Source organism: Panulirus ornatus, chromosome 20 (assembly GCF_036320965.1).
Source record: "Panulirus ornatus isolate Po-2019 chromosome 20, ASM3632096v1, whole genome shotgun sequence".
NCBI lineage: Eukaryota > Metazoa > Arthropoda > Malacostraca > Decapoda > Palinuridae > Panulirus > Panulirus ornatus.
Window position 1 is genome coordinate 46,874,674 of NC_092243.1, and position 25,289 is coordinate 46,899,962.

A 25,289-nucleotide genomic window follows, 5' to 3' on the forward strand; every position below is an offset into this window, starting at 1 on the left:
GAGGGAATAACTGGGGTACATGGGGTGTTCAGTGTTGTAAATGGAAATGGTGAAGAGCTTGTAGATTTATGTGCTGAAAAAGGACTGGTGACTGGGAATAACTGGTTTAAAAAGAGAGATATACATAAGTATGTAAGTAGGAGAGATGGCCAGAGAGCGTTATTGGAGTACTTGTTAATTGATAGGCATGCGAAAGAGAGACTTTTGGATGTTAATGTGCTGAGAGGTGCAACTAGAGGGATGTCTGATCATTATCTTGTGGTGGCGAAGGTGAAGATTTGTAGAGGTTTTCAGAAAAGAAGAGAGAATGTTGGGGTGAAGAGATTGGTGAGAGTAAGTGAGCTTAGGAAGGAGTATTGTGTGAGGAAGTACCAGGAGAGACTGAGTACAGAATGGAAAAAGGAGAGAGCAAAGGACGAAAGGGGAGTGGGGGAAGAAAGGGATGTACTCAGGGAAGTAGTGATGGCTTCCTTAAAAGATGCTTGTGGCATGAGAAGCATGGGAGGTGGGCAGATTAGAAAGGGTAGTGAGTGGTGGGATGATGAAGTAAGATTATTAGTGAAAGAGAAGAGAGAGGCATTTGGATGAGTTTTGCAGGGAAATAGTGTAAATGACTGGGAGATGTATAAAAGAAAGAGGCTGGAGGTCAAGAGAAAGGTGCAAGAGGTGAAAAAGAGTGCAAATGAGAGTTGGGGTGAGAGAGTATCATTAAATTTCAGGAGAATAAAAAAATGTTTTGGAAGGAGGTAAATAAAAGGCATTACACAAGAGAACAAATGGGAACATCGGTGAAGGGGGTGAATGGGGAGGTGATAACAAGTAGTGGTGATGTGAGAAGGAGATGGAGTGAGTATTTTGAAGGTTTGCTGAATGTATTAGATGATACAGTGGCAGATATAGGGTGTTTTGGGCAAGGTGGTGTGCGAAGTGAGAGGGTTAGGGAGAATGATTTGGTAAACAGAGAAGAGGCAGTAAAAGCTTTGCAGAAGATGAAAGCCGGCAAGGCAGAGGGTTTGGATGGTATTGCAATGGAATTTATTAAAAAAGGGGGTGACTGTGTTGTTGACTGGTTGGTAATGATACTTAATGTATGTATGCCTTATGGTGAGGTGCCTGAGGATTGGCAGAATGCATTCATAGTGCCACTGTACAAAGGCAAAGGGAATAAAGGTGAGTGCTCAAATTACAGAGTCCTCTCATTCACAACAGACTCCATACTTCACGTCTATCCAAAACTCTTGCATTAACCTCCCTAACAACCCCATCCATAAACAAACTAAACAACCATGGAGACATCACGCACCCCTGCAGCACTCCGATATTCACTGAGAACCAATCACTTTCCTCTCTTCCTACTTGTACACCTGCCTTACATCCTCGATAAAAAGTTTTCACTGCTTCAGCAACTCACCTCCTACACCATATACTATTAATACCTTCCACAGAGCATCTCTATCAGATCCATAAATGCATTTGTTTTTCTAAGTATTTCTCACATACATTCTTCAAAGGAAACACCTGATCCACACATCCTCTGCCACTTCTGAAACCACACTGCTCTTCCCCAATCTGATGTTCTGTATATGCCTTCACCCTCTCAATCAATACCCTCCCATAAGATTTTCCAGGGATACTCAACAAACTTACACATCCGTAATTTGAACACTCACCTTTATCCCTTTTGCCTTGGTACAATGGCACTATGCATGCATTCCGCCAATCCTCAGGCACTTCACCATGAGCCATACATACACTGAATATCCTCACCAACCAGTCAACAACACTGTCACCCCCTTTTTTAATAAATTCCACTGCAATACCATCCAAACCCGACGTCTTGCCGGCTTTCATCTGCAAAGCTTTCAGTACCTCTTCTCTGTTTACTAAATCATTCTCCCTCACCCTCTCACTTCGTATGCCACCTCAACCAAAACACTCTATATGAACAATACAGTCATCCCCTTTCTTATCAATTTCAACTGCAATACCATTCACTCCTTCCATCTTGCCACATTTCATCTTCTGCAAGGCTTTCACCATCTCTTCTCTCTTCACCAAACCACCCATTATGACTCACTTCCCATACCATCCCAATCAAAATACCCTACATCTGCCACTCTATCATCAAACACATTCAGCAATCCTTCAGAATAATGACTTTTTCACTTCACATACCATCCTGACCAAAACATCCTACATTTGCCACTTCATCATCAAAGACATTTAGCAATCTTCAAATACTCACTCTGTCACCTCATTCCATCACTACCTGTTATCACTTTCCCTTTTGCCCCTTCTACCAATGTTCTTATTTGTTTTCTTGACTTTTGCACAATATTTACCTCCTTCCAAAACATTCTTTTATTCTCCCTAAAGTTTACTGATACTCTCTTACCCCAACTCTCATTCACCTTCATTTTCAAACCCTTGCACCTTTCTCTTGACTACCAACTGCTTTCTATTATACATCTCCAAACTATTTGCACTCCTTCCTTGCAAGTACCGCCCAAACGCCTCTCTTTCCTCTTTCACTGGCAACTTCATTTCTTCATCCCACCACTCATTATCCTTTCTAATCTACCCACCTCCCACCTTTTGCATGTCACATGCATCTCTTGCACATGCCATCACTGCTTCCCTAAATACCTTCCATTCCTAACCCACTTCCCACACTTCTTTTGCTCTCACCTTTTGCCAATCTACACTCAGTCTCTCCTGGTATTTCTCCACAAAAGTCTCCTTTCCAAGCTCACTTACTCTTACCACTCTCTTCTCCCCAACACTGTCTCCTCTTTTTCAAAAACCTTTACAAATCTTCACCCTCACCTCCACAAGATGGTGATCAGACATCCCAACAACTGCCCATCTCAGCACATTTACATCCAAAAGTCTCTTTTTTACATGCTTATCAAATGATATGTAATCGAATAATGTCGGCTGACCATCTCTCCTACTCAAATATGTATACGTGTGTATATCTCTCTTCTTAAACAAGTTATTCCTAATCACCAGTCTTTTTTCAGCACACAACTCCACAAGCTCTTTACCATTTCCATTCATAACACTGAATACCCCATGCACACCAAATATACCCTCAACCACCACATGATGTACCTTCACATTCAATCACCCATCACTGATATCTGGTCTCATACACCAAAACTGCTGACACACTCACTTACCTGCTCCCAAAACACTTGCATCTCATGACTTTCTTCACATGGCCAGGTGCATAAGCACCAATAATCAACCATCTCATCTCTTTCTATACACTCTCAGTTTTACCCACATCAATCTAGAATTTACTTCTTTACACTCTATCACACAGTCTCACAAGTCCTTCATCAGGAGTAGTGCTACTCCTTCCTTAGCTCATACTCTCACCAACTCCTGACTCCTCCTAAGACATTTCCAAACTATTCTTTCCCTTTACCCTTGAGCTTCGTTTCACTCTGAGCCAGAACATCCAAGTTTCTTTCCTCAAACATACTACTTATATTTTTCCCTTGGAAAGGTGAGAACTATATCACCTGTTCCTTGGTTGTCTTATTACTTTTATAAAACATTCTTTCATTTAATATGAAATCTTTTTTTCAGTGTAACATGAAAAAAATACTTACAGCCTTGCATCCAAAGAGGACAAGGTCCGAGTCTTCAGTAATGACCAACTGAGCAATGCCACTCAGGTTCAGATATGCCAACTGAGCATCAGCTTCATATGGTGCCACTGGAAATGAGAGATCTCTTGAGTAAACTCCTAATCACTGTGTACTGTATATTCATGTGAAAAATGAAAAGCCTTTTCTCTACACAGTGGTATCCCAGAAGCACATTACCTGAGAATGTCATTATAGATGTTCCAACCGTCATGATTTCCACCTAGGAGTCACTAGCCATTACTCACCATTCATGAACAGCTTAAACATGATTACATCCACTCGCTTGTTCTAGGTCCACCTTTGGCCAACCAGGAACCTCCACCAGCCCATCAAAACTCATAATTTACACATCATGGGTGCTAACCCAAGGACAGCCACAGCACATTCAGGGTTTTTTCCTCTTTTTTTAAAGAGAAATATTTTTTTTCTTTTCTTTTTTGCTTTGTCGCTGTCTCCCGCGTTTGCGAGGTAGCGCAAGGAAACAGACGAAAGAAATGGCCCAACCCACCCCCATACACATGTATATACATACGTCCACACACGCAAATATACATACCTACACAGCTTTCCATGGTTTACCCCAGACGCTTCACATGCCTTGATTCAATCCACTGACAGCACGTCAACCCCGGTATACCCCATCGCTCCAATTCACTCTATTCCTTGCCCTCCTTTCCCCCTCCTGCATGTTCAGGCCCCGATCACACAAAATCTTTTTCACTCCATCTTTCCACCTCCAATTTGGTCTCCCTCTTCTCCTCGTTCCCTCCACCTCCAACACATATATTCTCTTGGTCAATCTTTCCTCACTCATTCTCTCCATGTGCCCGAACCATTTCAAAAGACCCTCTTCTGCTCTCTCAACCACGCTCTTTTTATTTCCACACATCTCTCTTACCCTTACGTTACTTACTCGATCAAACCACCTCACACCACACATTGTCCTCAAACATCACATTTCCAGCACATCCATCCTCCTGCGCACAACTCTATCCATAGCCCACGCCTCGCAACCATACAACATTGTTGGAACCACTATTCCTTCAAACATACCCATTTTTGCTTTCCAAGATAATGTTCTCGACTTCCACACATTCTTCAAGGCTCCCAGAATTTTCGCCCCCTCCCCCACCCTATGATCCACTTCCGCTTCCATGGTTCCATCCGCTGCCAGATCCACTCCCAGATATCTAAAACACTTCACTTCCTCCAGTTTTTCTCCATTCAAACTCACCTCCCAATTGACTTGACCCTCAACCCTACTGTACCTAATAACCTTGCTCTTATTCACATTTACTCTTAACTTTCTTCTTTCACACACTTTACCAAACTCAGTCACCAGCTTCTGCAGTCTCTCACATGAATCAGCCACCAGCGCTGTATCATCAGCGAACAACAACTGACTCACTTCCCAAGCTCTCTCATCCCCAACAGACTTCATACTTGCCCCTCTTTCCAAAACTCTTGCATTCACCTCCCTAACCATCCCATCCATAAACAAATTAAACAACCATGGAGACATCACACACCCCTGCCGCAAACCTACATTCACTGAGAACCAATCACTTTCCTCTCTTCCTACACGTACACATGCCTTACATCCTCGATAAAAACTTTTCACTGCTTCTAACAACTTGCCTCCCACACCATATATTCTTAATACCTTCCACAGAGCATCTCTATCAACTCTATCATATGCCTTCTCCAGATCCATAAATGCTACATACAAATCCATTTGCTTTTCTAAGTATTTCTCACATACATTCTTCAAAGCAAACACCTGATCCACACATCCTCTACCACTTCTGAAACCACACTGCTCTTCCCCAATCTGATGCTCTGTACATGCCTTCACCCTCTCAATCAATACCCTCCCATATAATTTCCCAGGAATACTCAACAAACTTATACCTCTGTAATTTGAGCACTCACTCTTATCCCCTTTGCCTTTGTACAATGGCACTATGCATGCATTCCGCCAATCCTCAGGCACCTCACCGTGAGTCATACATACATTAAATAACCTTACCAACCAGTCAACAATACAGTCACCCCCTTTTTTAATAAATTCCACTGCAATACCATCCAAACCTGCTGCCTTGCCGGCTTTCATCTTCCGCAAAGCTTTTACTACCTCTTCTCTGTTTACCAAATCATTTTCCCTAACCCTCTCACTTTGCACACCACCTCGACCAAAACACCCTATATCTGCCACTCTATCATCAAACACATTCAACAAACCTTCAAAATACTCACTCCATCTCCTTCTCACATCACCACTACTTGTTATCACCTCCCCATTTGCGCCCTTCACTGAAGTTCCCATTTGCTCCCTTGACTTACGCAAAACAAATTGCTGGATACTATTTCAGAGAAAAAAGGGTTTTATACTTTTCAAGACTTACATTTCTCTCCTCAGCAGTCTGTTCCATGAGCATGCAAGCATACTTATATGAAGGAGGTGCCTTTAGAGAAAATCTAGGATATGAATAAATCCAAAAGCAAAAACAAACATCAGTACATTGAATGATGATTTGGAGGTCCATCAGAATAGTCTTTCCTGGAGCTAAAAGTAGTGGGCCTGAAGTCTTCTGATTTCCTTGAAAGAAATACTCAAGAATGCCAAGGTAGAGGCCACTTTCTCACTTGCTCCAACGCAAACCTCGGGTTGAGACAATAACATGAGTTCCTTAATCAAAGAAGAGATATTTCTTGCTAAGGGCAGTTCCTAGTAATCCTTGGTGAAGTCCAAAAAGACACTATAAGATATAACAGAACATAATATCTGATAAAAAGCGAGATATACATAAGTATACGTATGTAAGTAAGAGAGATGGCCAGAGAGCGTTATTGGATTACGTGTTAATTGATAGGCGCACGAAAGAGAGACTTTTGGATGTTAATGTGCTGAGAGGTGCAACTGGAGGGATGTCTGATCATTATCTTGTGGAAGCAAAGGAGAAGATTTGTGGGGGTTTTCAAAAAAGAAGAGAGAATGTTGGGGTGAAGAGGGTGGTGAGAGTAAGTGAGTTTGGAAAGGAGACTTGTGTGAGGAAGTACCAGGAGAGACTGAGTACAGAATGGAAAAAGGTGAGAACAAAGGAGGTAAGAAGAATGTATGCGAGAAATACTTAGAAAAACAAATGGATTTGTATGTAGCATTTATGGATCTGGAGAAGGTATATGATAGAGTTGATAGAGATGCTTTGTGGAAGGTATTAAGAATATATGGTGTGGGAGGCAAGTTGTTAGAAGCAGTGAAAAGTTTTTATCGAGGATGTAAGGCATGTGTACGTGTAGGAAGAGAGGAAAGTGATTGGTTCTCAGTGAATGTAGGTTTGCGGCAGCGGTGTGTGATGTCTCCATGGTTGTTTAACTTGTTTATGGATGGGGTTGTTAGGGAGGTGAATGCAAGAGTTTTGGAAAGAGGGGCAAGTATGCAGTCTGTTGTGGATGGGAGAGCTTGGGAAGTGAGTCAGTTGTTGTTCGCTGATGATACAGCGCTGGTGGCTGATTCATGTAAGAAACTGCAGAAGCTGGTGACTGAGTTTGGTAAAGTGTGTGAAAGAAGAAAGTTAAGAGTAAATGTGAATAAGAGCAAGGTTATTAGGTACAGTAGGGTTGAGGGTCAAGTCAATTGGGAGGTAAGTTTGAATGGAGAAAAGCTGGAGGAAGTGAAGTGTTTTAGATATCTGGGAGTGGATCTGGCAGCGGATGGAACCATGGAAGCGGAAGTGAATCATAGGGTGGGGAGGGGGCAAAAATTCTGGGAGCCTCGAAGAATGTTTGGAAGTCGAGAACATTATCTCGGAAAGCAAAAATGGCTATGTTTGAAGGAATAGTGGTTCCAACAATGTTGTATGGTTGCGAGGCGTGAGCTATGGATAGAGTTGTGCGCAGGAGGGTGGATGTGCTGGAAATGAGATGTTTGAGGACAATATGTGGTGTGAGGTGGTTTGATCGAGTAAGTAATGTAAGGGTGAGAGAGATGTGTGGAAGTAAAAGGAGTGTGGTGGAGAGAGCAGAAGAGGGTGTTTTGAAGTGGTTTGGTCACATGGAGAGAATGAGTGGGGAAAGATTGACCAAGAAGACGTATGTGTCAGAGGTGGAGGGAACGAGGAGAAGTGGGAGACCAAATTGGAGGTGGAAAGATGAAGTGAAAAAGATTTTGAGTGATCGGGGCCTAAACATGCAGGAGGGTGAAAGGCGTGCAAGGAATAGAGTGAATTGGAACGATGTGGTATACCGGGGTCGACGTGCTGTCAATGGATTGAACCAGGGCATGTGAAGCGTCTGGGGTAAACCATGCAAAGTGTGTGGGGCCTGGATGTGGAAAGGGAGCTGTGGTTTCGGTGCATTATTACATGACAGCTAGAGACTGAGTGTGAACAAATGGGGCCTTTGGTGTTTTTCCTAGCGCTACCTCACACACATGAGGGGGGAGGGGGTTGTTATTCCATGTGTGGCGAGGTGGTGATGGGAACAGATGAAGGCAAACAGTATGAATTATGTACATGTGTATATGTGTATATGTCTGTGTGTGTATATATATGTGTACATTGAGATGTATAGGTATGTATATTGTGCGTGTAGACATGTATGTATAAACATGTGTATGTGGGCGGGTTGGGCCATTCTTTCGTCTGTTTCCTTGCGCTACCTCGCTAACGTGGGAGACAGCGACAAAGCAAAATAAATAAATAAAATAATAATATAAATATCTGATACTCTACTGATCAAGTCCTCCAATAATGGATCACAATGGGGCCACAAAACTAGGATCTGGGTTTCTCTGACCCCAAAAGACATTGTTATCAATGACAAGAAAATCCTCTGTATGGACATGGATATAGCATCCAATTCACTAATCTTCTCCTTTTTAAGTAAACCTCAATATTATACATTACGGCTGTATCCTACGATACTGAGGAGGCAAACTGCTACAAAACTTACAAATCATAAAATGTTTATGACTTAGGGTATCTTAAAGGGCACTTTTACATAAGGCTGGAGTAAACTTTTAGACATTATGCCTCAGTCATTATCACCCCATCACATTCTCAAGAAAAGACAAAGGTTTTCCAAACCTAATGGTACTATCTTAACCCTAATTCCTCAAGATGTAAATCTATACAAGATGAGTGACTCCTTTAAACGTATATATGCAAATTGAGTTTCATGCCTCTTATTATCAAGCCTCATGCCATACCTGGCTGGTTGCTGAGTTGGTGGTATGCAACAATTTCTCCCCACAGTCAGTCAGCCTCTAGCCATGCCAGAGACACATCCCCATGAGTTCTCTACAGAGGAAATGAGCAGCTTTTGCTAGATTTATAAAATCTGTTTTAAGATCATGTGAATATTGATTTTATGGACACTGAATCTTCTAGCATTGAAAATTAACCAAGATGAAACATGAAAAGGTATTTTTAGCACAAGTAGATAAAGTGTTGCTAGCACTCATCTGACCTTAACAACACTGCATGTGATTGATGCAGCTGGTAATTTTACAAACATAAAAATAACCAGTAATCAACCTCTCAGTGTAGGTAAAGTAAAAAACAAAATATGCATAGTGGCAACTCTCTTGATAATCATGCCTTACTCCCCAACTTTCTAGTGCATTGTACTAGCAAAATTACATACCTCTACATATCATATTGCCAATGAAAGCTGAGGATGAAAGGTATCTTTAATCTTTTTTATTGTTGTTTGAATATCTTTGAAACTGTATGGTTAAAAAACTATTTTGATACAATTTGGAAAATTTTAGATTCTCAAGACTGGAAAGGAAGTCTAACTGAGGTGGTGAGGGGTTAAGCAGAAGGGCAAAAGTTATACAGGTCATCTATCAGTCTAACTGAGGTGGTAAGGGGTTAAGCAGAAGGGTGAAAGTTATACAGGTCATCTATCATGCATTCTCCAAAACTCTGCCTACAAATCTTATAGAAAAAATCCAAACATGTAAATTCTAGAATCCAGGAATGCTGAAGTGGTCTGGAAAAACCCGAAGTATTAAACCATGGCATATGGCACAGCTGAGGGAGTCTCTAACACGAAGGTTAGATGTCCCACCAGCATTACCACCTCTCAAAACCAGCTAGGTGAGAACTTTAACTGTTGGATAAACTGGGGGAGAATTCTGATTATAAAAAAACAACTGCCCTACATCTAACACTGATAAGAAAAGTCAGAAGTAATACATTGGTTCTGCTGACAAAATATCCACTTGGGGTGCTACTTCTACAGCTCAATTGAAACCTCTTACATATCACTGTACCTAGACAAAACATACTCCTACAGAAAAGAGTAGTGCTGGATTAAGCAACCATGGGGCCCATAACATATTTGGAAGACACAACCCCATCTGCCACATAATATGTTTACTATAACCATTTTGATTTTTGAACCTTTATGATGATTAGTAGTTTAATTCATTTTCCTCAAACTTTAGTACTAAAAGACAAACATTTACATTTTTCAAGTATCAAAATTACTTTTATTCACAAATGATTTATGAAGTAAGCATTAGTAATCAATCTCTCACTTAAATTAACAAGATGATAGACACTAAGTTTATGTTACAAACCAACTTAATTAGTTTCTCCCCAGTAGAAAGTCATCCATTTGCTTTCTAATTATCTTCTCCAGAACCTTACAGACCAATCTTCATTGAGATCCATCCATAGTTCAGCACCTGTCCCCAAGAGATCCACCTGTAGCTCAGTGCCTGTTCCTAGTCTCTTTTCTCATAATCAAGTATGACATCCACCCTTTTCCATTCCACTGGCACTCTGCTTCTCTCCAAAGGCATCTCTAACAGTATTTCAAGAGGTTTATCTTACGTAACTGCACATATTTCAGCACATAAGGGAAATTTCAAAAGGATCACCAGGCTTGTGAGGGTCAAAACCTTTCAGTATTCAGTTAATGTCTTTTTTGCGGAAGATGAAAGCCGGCAAGGCAGCAGGTTTGGATGGTATTGCAGTGGAATTTATTAAAAAAGGGGGTGACTGTATTGTTGACTGGTTGGTAAGGTTATTTAATGTATGTATGACTCATGGTGAGGTGCCTGAGGATTGGCGGAATGCATGCATAGTGCCATTGTACAAAGGCAAAGGGGATAAGAGTGAGTGTTCAAATTACAGAGGTATAAGTTTGTTGAGTATTCCTGGTAAATTATATGGGAAAGTAGTGATTGAGAGGGTGAAGGCATGTACAGAGCATCAGATTGGGGAAGAGCAGTGTGGTTTCAGAAGTGGTAGAGGATGTGTGGATCAGGTGTTTTCTTTGAAGAATGTATGTGAGAAATACTTAGAAAAGCAAATGGATTTGTATGTAGCATTTATGGATCTGGAGAAGGCATATGATAGAGTTGATAGAGATGCTCTGTGGAAGGTATTAAGAATATATGGTGTGGGAGGCAAGTTGTTAGAAGCAGTGAAAAGTTTTTATCGAGGATGTAAGGCATGTGTACGTGTAGGAAGAGAGGAAAGTGATTGGTTCTCAGTGAATGTAGGTTTGCGGCAGGGGTGTGTGATGTCTCCATGGTTGTTTAATTTGTTTATGGATGGGGTTGTTAGGGAGGTAAATGCAAGAGTTTTGGAAAGAGGGGCAAGTATGAAGTCTGTTGGGGATGAGAGAGCTTGGGAAGTGAGTCAGTTGTTGTTCGCTGATGATACAGCGCTGGTGGCTGATTCATGTGAGAAACTGCAGAAGCTGGTGACTGAGTTTGGTAAAGTGTGTGGAAGAAGAAAGTTAAGAGTAAATGTGAATAAGAGCAAGGTTATTAGGTACAGTAGGGTTGAGGGTCAAGTCAATTGGGAGGTGAGTTTGAATGGAGAAAAACTGGAGGAAGTGAAGTGTTTTAGATATCTGGGAGTGGATCTGGCAGCGGATGGAACCATGGAAGCGGAAGTGGATCATAGGGTGGGGGAGGGGGTGAAAATTCTGGGGGCCTTGAAGAATGTGTGGAAGTCGAGAACATTATCTCGGAAAGCAAAAATGGGTATGTTTGAAGGAATAGTGGTTCCAACAATGTTGTATGGTTGCGAGGCGTGGGCTATGGATAGAGTTGTGCGCAGGAGGATGGATGTGCTGGAAATGAGATGTCTGAGGACAATGTGTGGTGTGAGGTGGTTTGATCGAGTGAGTAACGTAAGGGTAAGAGAGATGTGTGGAAATAAAAAGAGCGTGGTTGAGAGAGCAGAAGAGGGTGTTTTGAAGTGGTTTGGGCACATGGAGAGGATGAGTGAGGAAAGATTGACCAAGAGGATATATGTGTCGGAGGTGGAGGGAACGAGAAGTGGGAGACCAAATTGGAGGTGGAAAGATGGAGTAAAAAAGATTTTGTGTGATTGGGGCCTGAACATGCAGGAGGGTGAAAGGAGGGCAAGGAATAGAGTGAATTGGATCGATGTGGTATACCGGGGTTGACGTGCTGTCAGTGGGTTGAACCAGGGCATGTGAAGCGTCTGGGGTAAACCATGGAAAGCTGTGTAGGTATGTATATTTGCGTGTGTGGACGTATGTATATACATGTGTATGGGGGTGGGTTGGGCCATTTCTTTCGTCTGTTTCCTTGCGCTACCTCGCAAACGCGGGAGACAGCAACAAAAAAAAAAAAAAAAAAATATATATATATATATATATATATATATATATATATATATATATATATATATATATATATATATATATATTCTTTCTTTTTCTTTCAAACTATTCGCCATTTCCCGCATTAGCGAGGTAGCGTTAAGAACAGAGGACTGGGCCTTTGAGGGAATACCCTCACCTGGCCCAATTCTCTGTTCCTTCTTTTGGAAAATTAAAAAAAAAAAAAAACGAGAGGGGAGGATTTCCAGCCCCCCGCTCCCTCCCCTTTTAGTCGCCTTCTACGACACGCAGGGAATACGTGGGAAGTATTCTTTCTCCCCTATCCCCAGGGATAAATAATATATATATATATATATATATATATTATTTCACTCAACTTTCATCCAAAATCTTCTTTAACTTTCTTTGCTTTCCTCTAACAGCTTCTTAACATTCTGCTTAAGCATCTCATATTCTTCCCTCCTCCTCTGCTGAGCTTCTATTGGTACATTCCTTTCAAGCAATCTACCATGCACTTTTTATTTCTCTTCCACAACATTTATCTTGTCCATCCACCATGCATTTCCCTTTTTTCTTATATCACATAACCTTGCATTCAACCACTAATGCTACACTCTTTAAGTCTTTCCCTAAACATTTCCCACACCTCAGTCACACATGTCTGCATCCCTACATTTACAGCACTTTCATCTAAACATTCTGTCACTCCCCTTTCATATTCCTCCTTGCATTCTTTCAAATTTTTCTTCTTGCCTGCCTTCACATTTACCTCTCCAGATCCATAAATGCTATCTACAAATCCATCTGTTTTTCTAAGTATTGCTCACATCATTCTTCAAAGCAAACACCTGATCCACACATCCTCTATTGCTTCTGAAACCACATTGCTCTTCCCCAATCTGATGGTCTGTACATGCCTTCACCCTCTCAATCAATAGCCTCCCATATGATTTCCCAGGAATACTCAACAAACTTATACCTCTGTAATTTGAACACTCACCTTTGTCCCCTTTGCCTTTATACAGTGGCACTAAGCATGCATTCTGCCAATCCTCAGGCACTTCACCATGATCCATTCCTACATTGATTGATTTTATTAATGGGTTTGAAAGGAGAGAATGCTGGGGTGAAGAGAGTGGTGAGAGTAAGTGACCTTGGGAAGGAGACTTGTGTGAGGAAGTACCAGGAGAGACTGAATACAGAATGGAAAAAGGTGAGAACAAAGGACATAAGGGGAGTGAGGGAGGAATGGGATGTATTTAGGGAAGCAGTGATGGCTTGCACAAAAGATGCTTGTGGCATGAGAAGCATGGGAGGTGGGCAGATTAGAAAGGGTAGTGAGTGGTGGGATGAAAAAGTAAGATTGTTAGTGAAAGAGAAGAGAGAGGCATTTGCATGATTTTTGCGGGGAAATAATGCAAATGACTGGGAGTTGTATAAAAGATAGAGGCAGGAGGTTAAGAGAAAAGTGCAAGAGGTGAAAAAGAGGGCAAATGAGAGTTGGGGTGAGAGAGAGTATCATTAAATTTTAGGGAGAATAAAAAGATGTTTTGGAAGGAGGTAAATAAAGAGCTTAAGACAAGGGAATCAATGGGAACTTCAGTGAAGGGGTGATGTGAGAAGGAGATGGAGTGAGTATTTTGAAGGTTTGTTGAATGTGTATGATGATAGAGTGGCAGATATAGGGTGTTTTGGTCGAGGTGGTATGCAAATTGAGAGGGTTAGGAAGAATGATTTGTTAAACAGAGAAGAGGTAGTAAAAGCTTTGCACAACATGAAAGCCAGCAAGGCAGCAGGTTTGGATGGTATTGCAGTGGAACTTATTAAAAAAGGGGGTGACTGTATTGTTGACTGGTTGGTAAGGTTATTTAATGTATGTATGACTCATGGTGAGTTGCCTGAGGATTGGCGGAATGCTTGCATAGTGCCATTGTACAAAGGTAAAGGGGATAAAAGTGACTGCTCAAATTAGAGCGGTATAAGTTTGTTGAGTATTCCTGGGAAATTATATGGGAGGGTATTGATTGAGAGGGTGAAGGCATGTACAGAGCATCAGACTGGGGAAGAGCAGTGTGGTTTCAGAAGTTGTAGAGGATGTGTGGATCAGGTGTTTGCTTTGAAGAATGTATGTGAAAAATACTTAGAAAAGCAAATGGATTTGTATGTAGCATTTATGGATCTGGAGAAGGCATATGATAGAGTTGATAGAGATGCTCTGTGGAAGGTATTAAGAATATATGGTGTGGGAGGCAAGTTGTTAGAAGCAGCGAAAAGTGTTTATCGAGGATGTAAGGCATGTGTATGTGCAGGAAGAGAGGAAAGTGATTGGTTCTCAGTGAATGTAGGTTTGCGGCAGGGGTGTGTGATGTCTCCATGGTTGTTTGATTTGTTTATGGATGGGGTTGTTAGGGAGGTGAATGCAAGAGTTTTGGAGAGAGGGGCATGTATGCAGACTGTTGTGAATGACAGTGCTTGGCAAGTGAGTCAGTTGTTGTTCGCTGATGATACAGCGCTGGTGGCTGATTTGGGTGAGAAACTGCAGAAGCTGGTGACTGAGTTTGGTAAAGTGTGTGAAAGAAGAAAGCTGAGAGTAAATGTGAATAAGAGCAAGGTTATCAGGTACAGTAGGGTTGAGGGACAAGTCAATTGGGAAGTAAGTTTAAATGTTTAAATGGAGAAAAACTAGAGGAAGTGAAGTGTTTTAGTTATCTGGGAGTGGATTTGGCAGTGGATGGAACTATGGAAGCTGGAGTGAGTCATAGGGTGGGGGAGGTGGTGAAAGTTCTGGGAGCGTTGAAAAATGTGTGGAAGGTGAGAACGTTATCTCGGAAACCAAAATTGGTATGTTTGAAGAAATAGTGGTTCCGACAATGTTATATGGTTGCGAGGCGTGGGCTATCGACAGAGTTGTGCAGAGGAGGGAGGATGTGCTGGAAATGAGATGTTTGAGGACAATATGTGGTGTGAGGTGGTTTGACTGGTTAAGTAATGAAAGGGTAAGAGAGATGTGTGGTAATAAAAAGCATGTGGCTGAGAGAGCAGAAAAGAGTGTTTTGAAAATTATTTGGTCACATGGAGAAAATGAGTGAGGAAAGATTGATAAAGAGGATATATGTGACAGAGGTGGAGGGAACGAGAAGTGGGAGACCAAATTGGAGCTGGAAAGATGGAGTGAAAAAGACTAAGTGATTAGGCCCTAACATGCAGGAGGGTGAAAGGTGTGCAAGGAATAGAGTGAATTGGAACGATGTGGTATACCTGGTCAACATGCTGTCAATGGATCGAACCAGGGCATGTGAAGCGTTTCAGGTAAACCATGGAAAGTTTTGTGGGGCCTGGATGTGGAAAGGGAGCTGTTGTTTCGGTGCATTATACATGACAGCTAGAGACTGAGTGTGAACGAATGTGGCCTTTGTTGTCTTTTCCTAGTGCTACCTTGCACATATGTGGGGGGAGGGGGTTGTCATTTCATGTGTGGCGGGTGGCAATGGGAATGAATAAGGGCAGACAGTATAAATTATGTACATGTGTACATATGTACATGTCTGTGTGTGTATATAGAGGTATACGTTGAGATGTATAGGTATGTATATGTGCGAGTGTGGACGTGTATGTATATACATGTGCATGTAGGTGGGTTGGACCATTCTTTCATCTGTTTCCTTGCACTACCTCACAAACGCGGGAGACAGCGACAAAGAAAAATAAAAAATAAAATCATATATATTTATTCATTACACTTTGTTGCTGTCTCCCACGTTAGCAAGGTAGCGCAAGAAAACAAACAAAAGAATGGCTCAACCCACCCACACACACATGTATATACATACACGTCCACACACGCACATATACACACCTATACATTTCAACATATACATATATATACATACACAGACATACATATATACACATGTACTTGCTGCCTTTATTCATTCCCATCGACACCCCACCACACAAGAAATGACAACCCCCTCCCACCACACGCGCGCAAGGTAGCACTAGAATAAGACAACAAAGACCACAATCATTCACACTCAGTGTCTAGCTGTCATGTATAATGCACCGAAACCATAGCTCCCTTTCCACATCCAGGCATCACACAACTTTCCATGGTCTACCCCAGACGCTTCACACGCCTTGGTTCAATCCATTGATGGCACGTCTACCCCAGTATACCACATCATTCCAATTCACTCTATTCCTTGCACGCCTTTTACCCTCCTGCATGTTCAGGCCCCAATCACTCAAAATCATTTTCACTCCAACCTTCCATCTTCAGTTTGGTCTCCCACTTCTCCTCGTTCCCTCCACCTCTGACACATATATCCTCTTGGTCAATCTTTTCTCACTCATTCTCTCCATGTGATCAAACCATTTCAATACACCCTCTGCTGTTCTCTCAACCATACTTTTTATTACCACACATCCCTCTTACCCTTTTATTACTTACCACGTCATATCACATACTGCCCTCAACATCTCATTTCCAACACATCCACCCTCCTCTGCACAACCCTATCTATAGCCCATGATTTGCAACCATATAACATTGTTGGAACCACTATTCCTTCAAACATACCCATTTCAGCTCTCCAAGAAAATGTTATCGCCTTCCACACATTTTTCAACGCTCCCAGAACTTTCGCCCCCTCCCCCACCCTGTGACTCACTTCTGCTTCCATGGTTCCATCCGTTGCCAAATCCACTCCCAGACATCTAAATCACTTCACTTCCTCCAGTTTTTCTCCATTCAAAATTACCTCACAACTGACTTGTCCCTCAACCCTACTGTACCTAATAACCTTGCTCTTATTCACATTTACTCTCAGCTTTCTTCTTTCACACACTTTACCAAACTCAGTCACCAGCTTCTGCAGTTTCTCACCCGAATCAGCCACCAGCGCTGTATCATCAGCGAACAACAACTGACTCACTTTCTAAGCACTCTCATCCACAACAGACTGCATACTTGCCCCTCTCTCCAAAACATTTGCTTTCACCTCCCTAACAACCCCATCCATAAACAAATTAAACAACCATGGAGACATCATGCACCCCTGCCACAAACCGACATTCACTGGGAACCAATCACTTTCCTTTCCTCCTACTTATACACATGCCTTACATCCTTGGTAAAAAAAACTTTTCACTGCTTCTAGCAACTTACCTCCCACACCATATATTCTTAATACCTTCCACAAAGCATCTCTATCAACTCTATCATATGCCTTCTCCAGATCCATAAATGCTACATACAAATCCATCTGTTTATCTAAGTATTTCTCACATACATTCTTCAAAGCAAATACCTGATTCACACATCCTCTACCACTTCTGAAACCACACTGCTCTTCTCCAATCTGATGTTCTGGAAATGCCTTTACCCTTTCAATCAATGCCCTCCAACATAATTTCCCAGGAATACTCAACAAACTTATACCTCTGTAATTTGAGCACTCACCTTTACTCCCTTTACCTTTGTACAATGACACTATGCATGTATTCCGCCAATCCTCAGGCACTTCTCCATGAACCATACATGCAATGAATCGCCTTACTAACCAGTCACCCCTTTTTTAATAGATTCCACTGCGATACCATCTAAACTCGCTGCCTTCCAGCGTGTATGTACATGCATGTATACGTTGAAATCTATATGTATGTATACGTGCATGTGTCGGTGTTTATGTATGTACGTTTATTTGGGTGGGCTGCGCCATTCCTCGTCTGTTTCCTTGCGCTACCTTGCTAATGCAGGAGATGGCAGTTAAGTATAATAAATAAACAAATATATACTTACTTTCAGCACCAGGAGCCACCTGCTATACTTATGAAGCACCAACAATCAGGAAGCTGGCCACATCCACCAGTCAGCACCACAGGTCATAAAGATTTGTGGTGTGTGCACATCTAAGTGCAGAGAATACAGGAAAACTGAGTAGTCAATGCTCACTCTCTTTATGGTAGCTGCATTGCAGGCATAAAAGGTCTTGGGATATGTTGAAACAGTGTTTCTAGAGCTATAGAAATGGGTGATATCCAGAGTGCTGGTGGAGGGGGGTGATTTGTTTTTGTTTGGGGTGTGCTGTTTCTGATGGGTGTATGTCTGGTGACCTGAAGTTTTACGGCTGTGTTGGGAGTTCAGATTTTTTGTGCTTGCTAAGTTATATCAGTGTGTATGTGTTTTGTAAATATTATATTTGTTGGGGGTGGGGAGATCTGTGAGTAAAGATTACTTAAGTGTGAGGCTGTGGTTTGTTATTTAGTGGATTGGGTGGGAGGGCCCTAGTGCTGCTGAAGAGGACTGCATTTGAAGGATCTTTATTTCATTATGTAGATGTTGATTGCTTGTAGTTGCTAGGCAATCTCTGATTGTCCTGAGTGCACAATTTTGTGTGGTTTGAAGTTTTATTTTGAAAGGGTGTAACAATATAATGTAAAAGGAAAGGACTCTACTGAAGATCATATAAATAACAAGAAATACATCAAGAAATTATCCCTGGGGATAGAGGAGAAAGAATACTTCCCACGTATTCCCTGTGTGTCGTAGAAGGCAACTAAAAGGGGAAGGAGCAGGTGGCTGGAAATCCTCCCCTTTCGGTTTTTTTCAATTTTCCAAAGGAAGGAACAGAGAAGGAGGCCAGGTGAGGATATTCCTTCAAAGGCCCAGTCCTCTGTTCTTAACACTACCTCTCTAACGCAGGAAATGGTGAATAGTATAATATAATGTAAAAGGAAGGACTCTACTGAAGATCATATAAATAACAAGAAATACATCAAGAAATTATCCCTGGGGATAGAGGAGAAAGAATACTTCCCACGTATTCCCTGTGTGTCGTAGAAGGCAACTAAAAGGGGAAGGAGCAGGTGGCTGGAAATCCTCCCCTTTCGGTTTTTTTCAATTTTCCAAAGGAGGGAACAGAGAAGGGGGCCAGGTGAGGATATTCCTTCAAAGGCCCAGTCCTCTGTTCTTAACACTACCTCTCTAACGCAGGAAATGGTGAATAGTATGAAAGAAAGACATCAAGAAATACAGTCTTTCACAAAGATCTACATGTAAAATTGCAAATATTCAAAATTTACCATCATACATAGTAAATCACCTATTATATCAATGTTCCTGGCACGGCAAGCATTAATGACTTCCGCTGCCATTTCTGAAGTTATATCAACACAACGCTGGAAACATTCTTTGGCTTCACGAGTCTTCCCTTGCCTAAGCAAATCTTTGGCCCTCTTGCGGTTACGCTCACGAATTCTGAAAAAAGAAATTTGTCAGTAACCTAATCACACGCAGCTCTGTTGAAAGTACACATTAATCTCTACGATATACATAAGTTGTTTAACTGGGGTTGGTTGCTGGATATGTAGTGGTTTTGGTGGGTTGATGATGGGCAGATGGAGATGCTGCAAAGAAACGGATGTCAAACATGTTCAGATGGAAATGAAAGCATTTCTATTTTAATGAACAGGTGCAGTGTGTAGGTAAATGCTAAGCAACTGGAGATTATGCTGGGTGTTCTGTTTTCTATGGGATGTATGGACATGCACAAGAGCCATCACCAGAATCCATCTGTTCACCTTCAGCAAGGCTGTATCATCAGAGTATAAGATATATTTGTCAGACAGTGGTAGGGACAAGATGTAGGGAAGACCAAACTGAAAATAGGAGGATGGAGTCAATAAGCTTTTGAGTGATCAGGGCCTGAACATGCATGAGGGTGAAAGGCATGCATGGCAGACAGTGTATCTGAGTGATGTGATATTCAGTCAATGGACTGAATGAGGGCATACGAAGCAGCCAAGAGAAACCATGGAAATGTCTATGGGACCTGGTGTGCATAGGAGACTTTGGCTTCAGTATATTAGACAAGACAGCAAGACTCAACATGAACAAATTAGGCCTTTTCTTCATTTGTTCCTGGTGCTACTGCACCAGTACAGAAAACAGCAAACAAGTAAGATATAATTTTTTTTCATACTTGATCACCATTTCCCATGTTAACAAGGCAGTGCCAGCAATTAATGAAGAATGGCCTCATTCACCCACATCAATTCTCTAATACCCATATGTAATGCACCGAAACCGCAGTCCCCTATCCACAACTAAGACTCACAGACTTTGCCATGGTCTCCCCAAGCTGTTTCAAGTGCCCTAGTTCAGTCCACTGATAGCATGTCACCCCCTGTATACAAAATTGCTCCAATTCACTCTATCCCATGCTATCTTGCATGTTCAGGCCCAAGCACTTAACTTAATCCTTCCAACTTCAATTTCGTCTTTCCCCTTCTCCATGTACCCTCTACTTCTGACACATATATCCTCTTCATCAACTCTTTCCTCACTCATTCTTTCCCTAAGACCAAACCATTTCAGCACACCTTTTTCAGCTTTCTCAACCACATTCTTCTTATTACCAAAACTGTTTCTTACACTTTTATTACTTAATCAAACCACCTTACACGAAATTATGGGAGCTAAAGTATATGGAAAGGCAAAGGGCTTTAAATTTGCCAACCTCAGATGGGAAAAGAGTGAGGGATGACTCGACCACAACCTTTAAGTTTTAAGACACTAATGACATTGACAATGAACAATTCTTTGAGAGATTTGGGGGCAGCAATCAGAGGACATACAATGAAATTAAAAATTTTGGAAATCAGGTGTAAAGGAGTACTTGTATAGCATAAGACAGATGGAGGATGAATACAACAGAATGACTAAGGTCAAGGTTAATGCACACAGCATTACCTACAAAGTTGTATGACAGAAGAGAAAGTTCAAAAGATAGGGTTTCGCAAGTGCAAAACCTTCTCCTCCTACAGTACAAATAAGTAGTCACACCACAGTCATTTCCAAAACATTCACCCTCCAAAGCACTTCCTCATCTGTAGCCAGTTTCACATCCATACAACACTGTTGGCACTACTGTAACATAACACATACCCATTTTCACCCTTCCAGATAAAAATCTCTTTCCACACATTTCACAAAGCTCCTAGAACCTTTTACCCACCCTCACTCACTTATACTTCAATGATTTCATTTGCTGCCATGTCCACTCTCAGGTATCTAACACACTGCACATCCTCCAAATTTTCTTCATTTAAACTCATACCTCAATTAATCTGTCCTTCTATGCTGCTAAAACTATTAATCTTGCTTTTATTCACATCTGCTTTCTACCTCCCCCTTTCACACACTCTCCCAAACTCAATTATCAACTTCTGCAGTTTCTCATTTGATTATGCCATCAGCAAACAACAAATAACTCACTTACCAGGTCCCTTCAATCCCTAAAGACTGCATACTTGCCCCTTTCTCAAACACCCTTGCATTCACCTCCCTCACCATCCCAACCATAAACAAATCAAATAGCTGTGGTGACATCACACACCCTTGCCACAGACCCAAAATAACCTGGAACCACTCACTCTCCTCTCTTCCTATCTATCTATTTATCTATATCTCTGATGCCCGTTCCCTCCGGGAACAATCAAGGGATGGCTACAGCAAAAGAGTCTCCACTTCTCCCTGTCCCTACATGCTTCCCTTGCATACACCATTCCACACATTCTTCCTGTTTCTCTCCCTCCACCCTATTTACCCATGTCACAGGCGATCTTCCACTAACAACTCCTTTAATTGTATCATCATACACTCTCCCTGCAAACTCCCAGTCTTGCATTCTTTATACATGCCCAAGCCACCTCAAAGTATTATGTTTCAAAATTCTACCACTCCAAAATTCATTTCCTTTGCATTCCTTGCCATACCACTTCTTTCATTTATTTCTTCATTCCATCTAGTCACCACATGCTCTTCTCAAATAGCTCATTTCCACAGCCTGGATTCTTGACCTTTGTACCTCATTCCACATCCCTGTTTCAGCTGCATAGGTCAGGGTTGGGAGGACTATGATGTTCCTTAACCCTCTCTTCACTTCCATACTCACCTCAAAACTTCATTATTCTATTAGGGGACCCAATGACTTTCCTACCCCGTACTTCTCTCCCCCATATCTTCCTTCCATATCACCACACTTACCCAAGACAATTTTCCAGATACTTAAATTCCTTTACTTCTTCAAGTCTTTTTCCCCTCATATTCACAGCACAATTTAGTACACTTTCTTCTTTCACTCTATATGGTTTTATAAAATCTATACTTTCATTGTTTCCTTTCAAACATCATTACTTTACTTTTACTTGCATTTACCTTAAATATCTTCCGCTAACACATATCATAAAACACGCAAGCTTCTACAAGTCCTCTTTACTCTCCACAAACAACAGTCTCATCTGCAAAATGGCTTGCCACTAGCAAACATATCTCATCGCAGCACTCCCTCTCTGCACCCCCTTTCCCTAGTCTTGCTTTCATCTCTCTTATCACTCCATCTATATTCATTTATATTCTATCATATGTTGTCACTGTCTCCCATGTTAGCGTGGTAGAGCAAGGAAACAGACAAAAGAATGGCCCAACCCACCCATATACACATGTACATACATACCCATCCACACACGCACATATACATACCTATACATCTCAACGTATACATATATATATACACAGACAAACATATACATATATACACCTGTACATAATACACACTGTCTGCCCTTATTCATTCCCATCGCCACCCCGCCACACATGAAATGACAGCCCCCTCCCCCGCATGTGTGCGAGGTAGCACTAGGAAAAGACAACGAAGGCCACATTTGTTCACACTCAGTCTCTAGCCGTCATGTATAATGCACCGAAACCACAGCTCCCATTCCATATCCAGGCCCCACACAACTTTCCATGGTTTACTCCAGACACTTCACATGCCCTGGTTCAATCCATTGACAGCACGTTGAACACGGTATACCACATTGTTCCAATTTACTCTATTCCTTGCACGCATTTCACCCTCCTGCAAGTTCAGGCCCCGATCACTCAAAATCTTTTTCACTCAATCTTTCCACCTCCAATTTGGTCTCCCACTTCTCCTCATTCCCTCCACCTCTGACACATATATCCTCTTTGTCAATCCTTCCTCACTCATTCTCTCCATGTGACCAAACCATTTCAAAACACCCTCTTCTGCTCTCTCAACCACACTCTTCTTATTACCACACATCTCTCTTACCCTTTCATTACTTACTCGATCAAACCACCTCACACCACATACTGTCCTCAAACATCTCATTTCCAGCACATCCACCCTCCTCTGCACAACTTACCTCCCAACAGACTTGTCCCTTAACCCTACTGTACCTAATAACCTTGCTCTTATTCACATTTACTCTTAGCTTTCTTCTTTCACACACTTTACCAAACTCAGTCACCAGCTTCTGCGGTTTCTCACCCAAATCAGCCACCAGCGCTGTATCATCAGCAAACAACAACTGACTTACTTTCCAAGCTCTCACTCACAACAGATCGCATACCTGCATACATAAACATATCATAATTCACATATTATATTTTGTCGCTGTCTCCCGTGTTAGCAAGGTAGCGAAAGGAAACAGACAAGAGAATGGCCCAACCCACCCACATACACATGCATATACACACATATCCACACACGCACATATACATACCTATACATTTCAACATATACATGTATATACATACACAGACATATACATATATACACATGTACATAATTCATACTTGCTGCCTTTATTCATTCCCGTCGCCACCCGACCACACATGAAATGACATCTCCCCAGGCCTCACAAACATGTAACATTGTTGGAACCACTATTCCTTCAAACATACCCATTTTTGCTATCCGAGACAATGTTCTCGCCTTCCACACATTCTTCAATGTTCCCAGAACCTTTGCCCAATCCCCCACCCTGTGACTCACTTCCACTTCCTTGGTTCCATCCACTGCCAAATCCACTCCCAGATATCTAAAACACTTCACTTACTCCAGTTTTTCTCCATTCAAACTTACCTCCAATTGACTTGTCCCTCAACCCTACTGTACCCAACAACTTTGCTCTTATTCAAATTTACTCTCAGCTTTCTTCTTTCACACATTATACCAAACTCAGTCACCGGCTTCTGCAGTTTCTCACCCGAATCAGCCACCAGCGCTGTACCATCAATGAACAACAACTGACTCACTTCCCAAGCACTGTCATCCACAACAGACAGCATACTTGCCCCTCTCATCAAAACTCTTGCATTCATCTCCCTAACTACCCCATCTATAAACAAATCAAACAACATGTATACATAAGTATACATATGTAAGTAGGAGAGATGGCCACAGAGCAATACTGGATTAAGTGTTAATTGATAGGCGAGTGAAAGAGAGACTTTTGGATGTTAATGTGCTGAGAGGTGCAACTGGAGGGATGTCTGATCATTATCTTGTGGAGGCGAAGGTGAAGATTTGTAGAGGTTTTCAGAAAAGAACAGAATGTTGGGGTGATGAGAGTGGTGAGAGTAAGTGAGCTTGGGAAGGAGACGTGTCTGAGGAAGTACCAGGAGAGACTGAGTACAGAATGGAAAAAGGTGAGAACAAAGGATGTAAGGGGAGTGAGGGAGGAATGGGATGTATTTACAGAAGCAGTGATAGCTTGTGCAAAAGATGCTTGTGGCATGAGAAGCATGGGAGGTGGGCAGATTAGAAAGGGTAGTGAGTGGTGGGATGAAGAAGTAAGATTATTAGTGAAAGAGAAGAGAGAGGCATTTGGATGATTTTTGCAGGGAAATAATGCAAATTACTGGGAGATGTATAAAAGAAAGAGGCAGGAGGTCAAGAGAAAGGTGCAAGAGGCAAAAAAAGAGGGTAAATGAGGGTTAGGGTGAGAGTGTATCATTAAATTTTAGGGAGAATAAAAAGATGTTTTTGGGGGAGGTAAATAAGGTGCGTAAAACAAGGGGACAAATGGAATATAGGTGAAGGGGGGTAATGGGGAGGTGATAACAAGTAGTGGTGATGTGAGAAGGAGATGGAGTGAGCATTTTGAAGGTTTGTTGAATGTGTTTGATGATGGAGTGGCAGA

At 41.7% G+C, this 25,289-nt stretch overlaps 1 protein-coding gene across 1 annotated transcript in view; it reads right to left on the bottom strand.

The window, feature by feature from the left end:
* The window catches only part of LOC139755746 (exonuclease 1-like), a 41,373-nt gene that overhangs the window by 10,402 nt on the left and 5,682 nt on the right, over positions 1 to 25,289 (bottom strand). Inside the window, exons 3-4 of the mRNA XM_071674376.1 lie at positions 19,379 to 19,533; positions 3,621 to 3,727 (exon numbers count right to left, since the gene is read on the bottom strand). Coding sequence (XP_071530477.1) covers positions 3,621 to 3,727; positions 19,379 to 19,533 — 262 coding nt within the window. The remainder of the gene's footprint in view (positions 1 to 3,620; positions 3,728 to 19,378; positions 19,534 to 25,289) is intronic.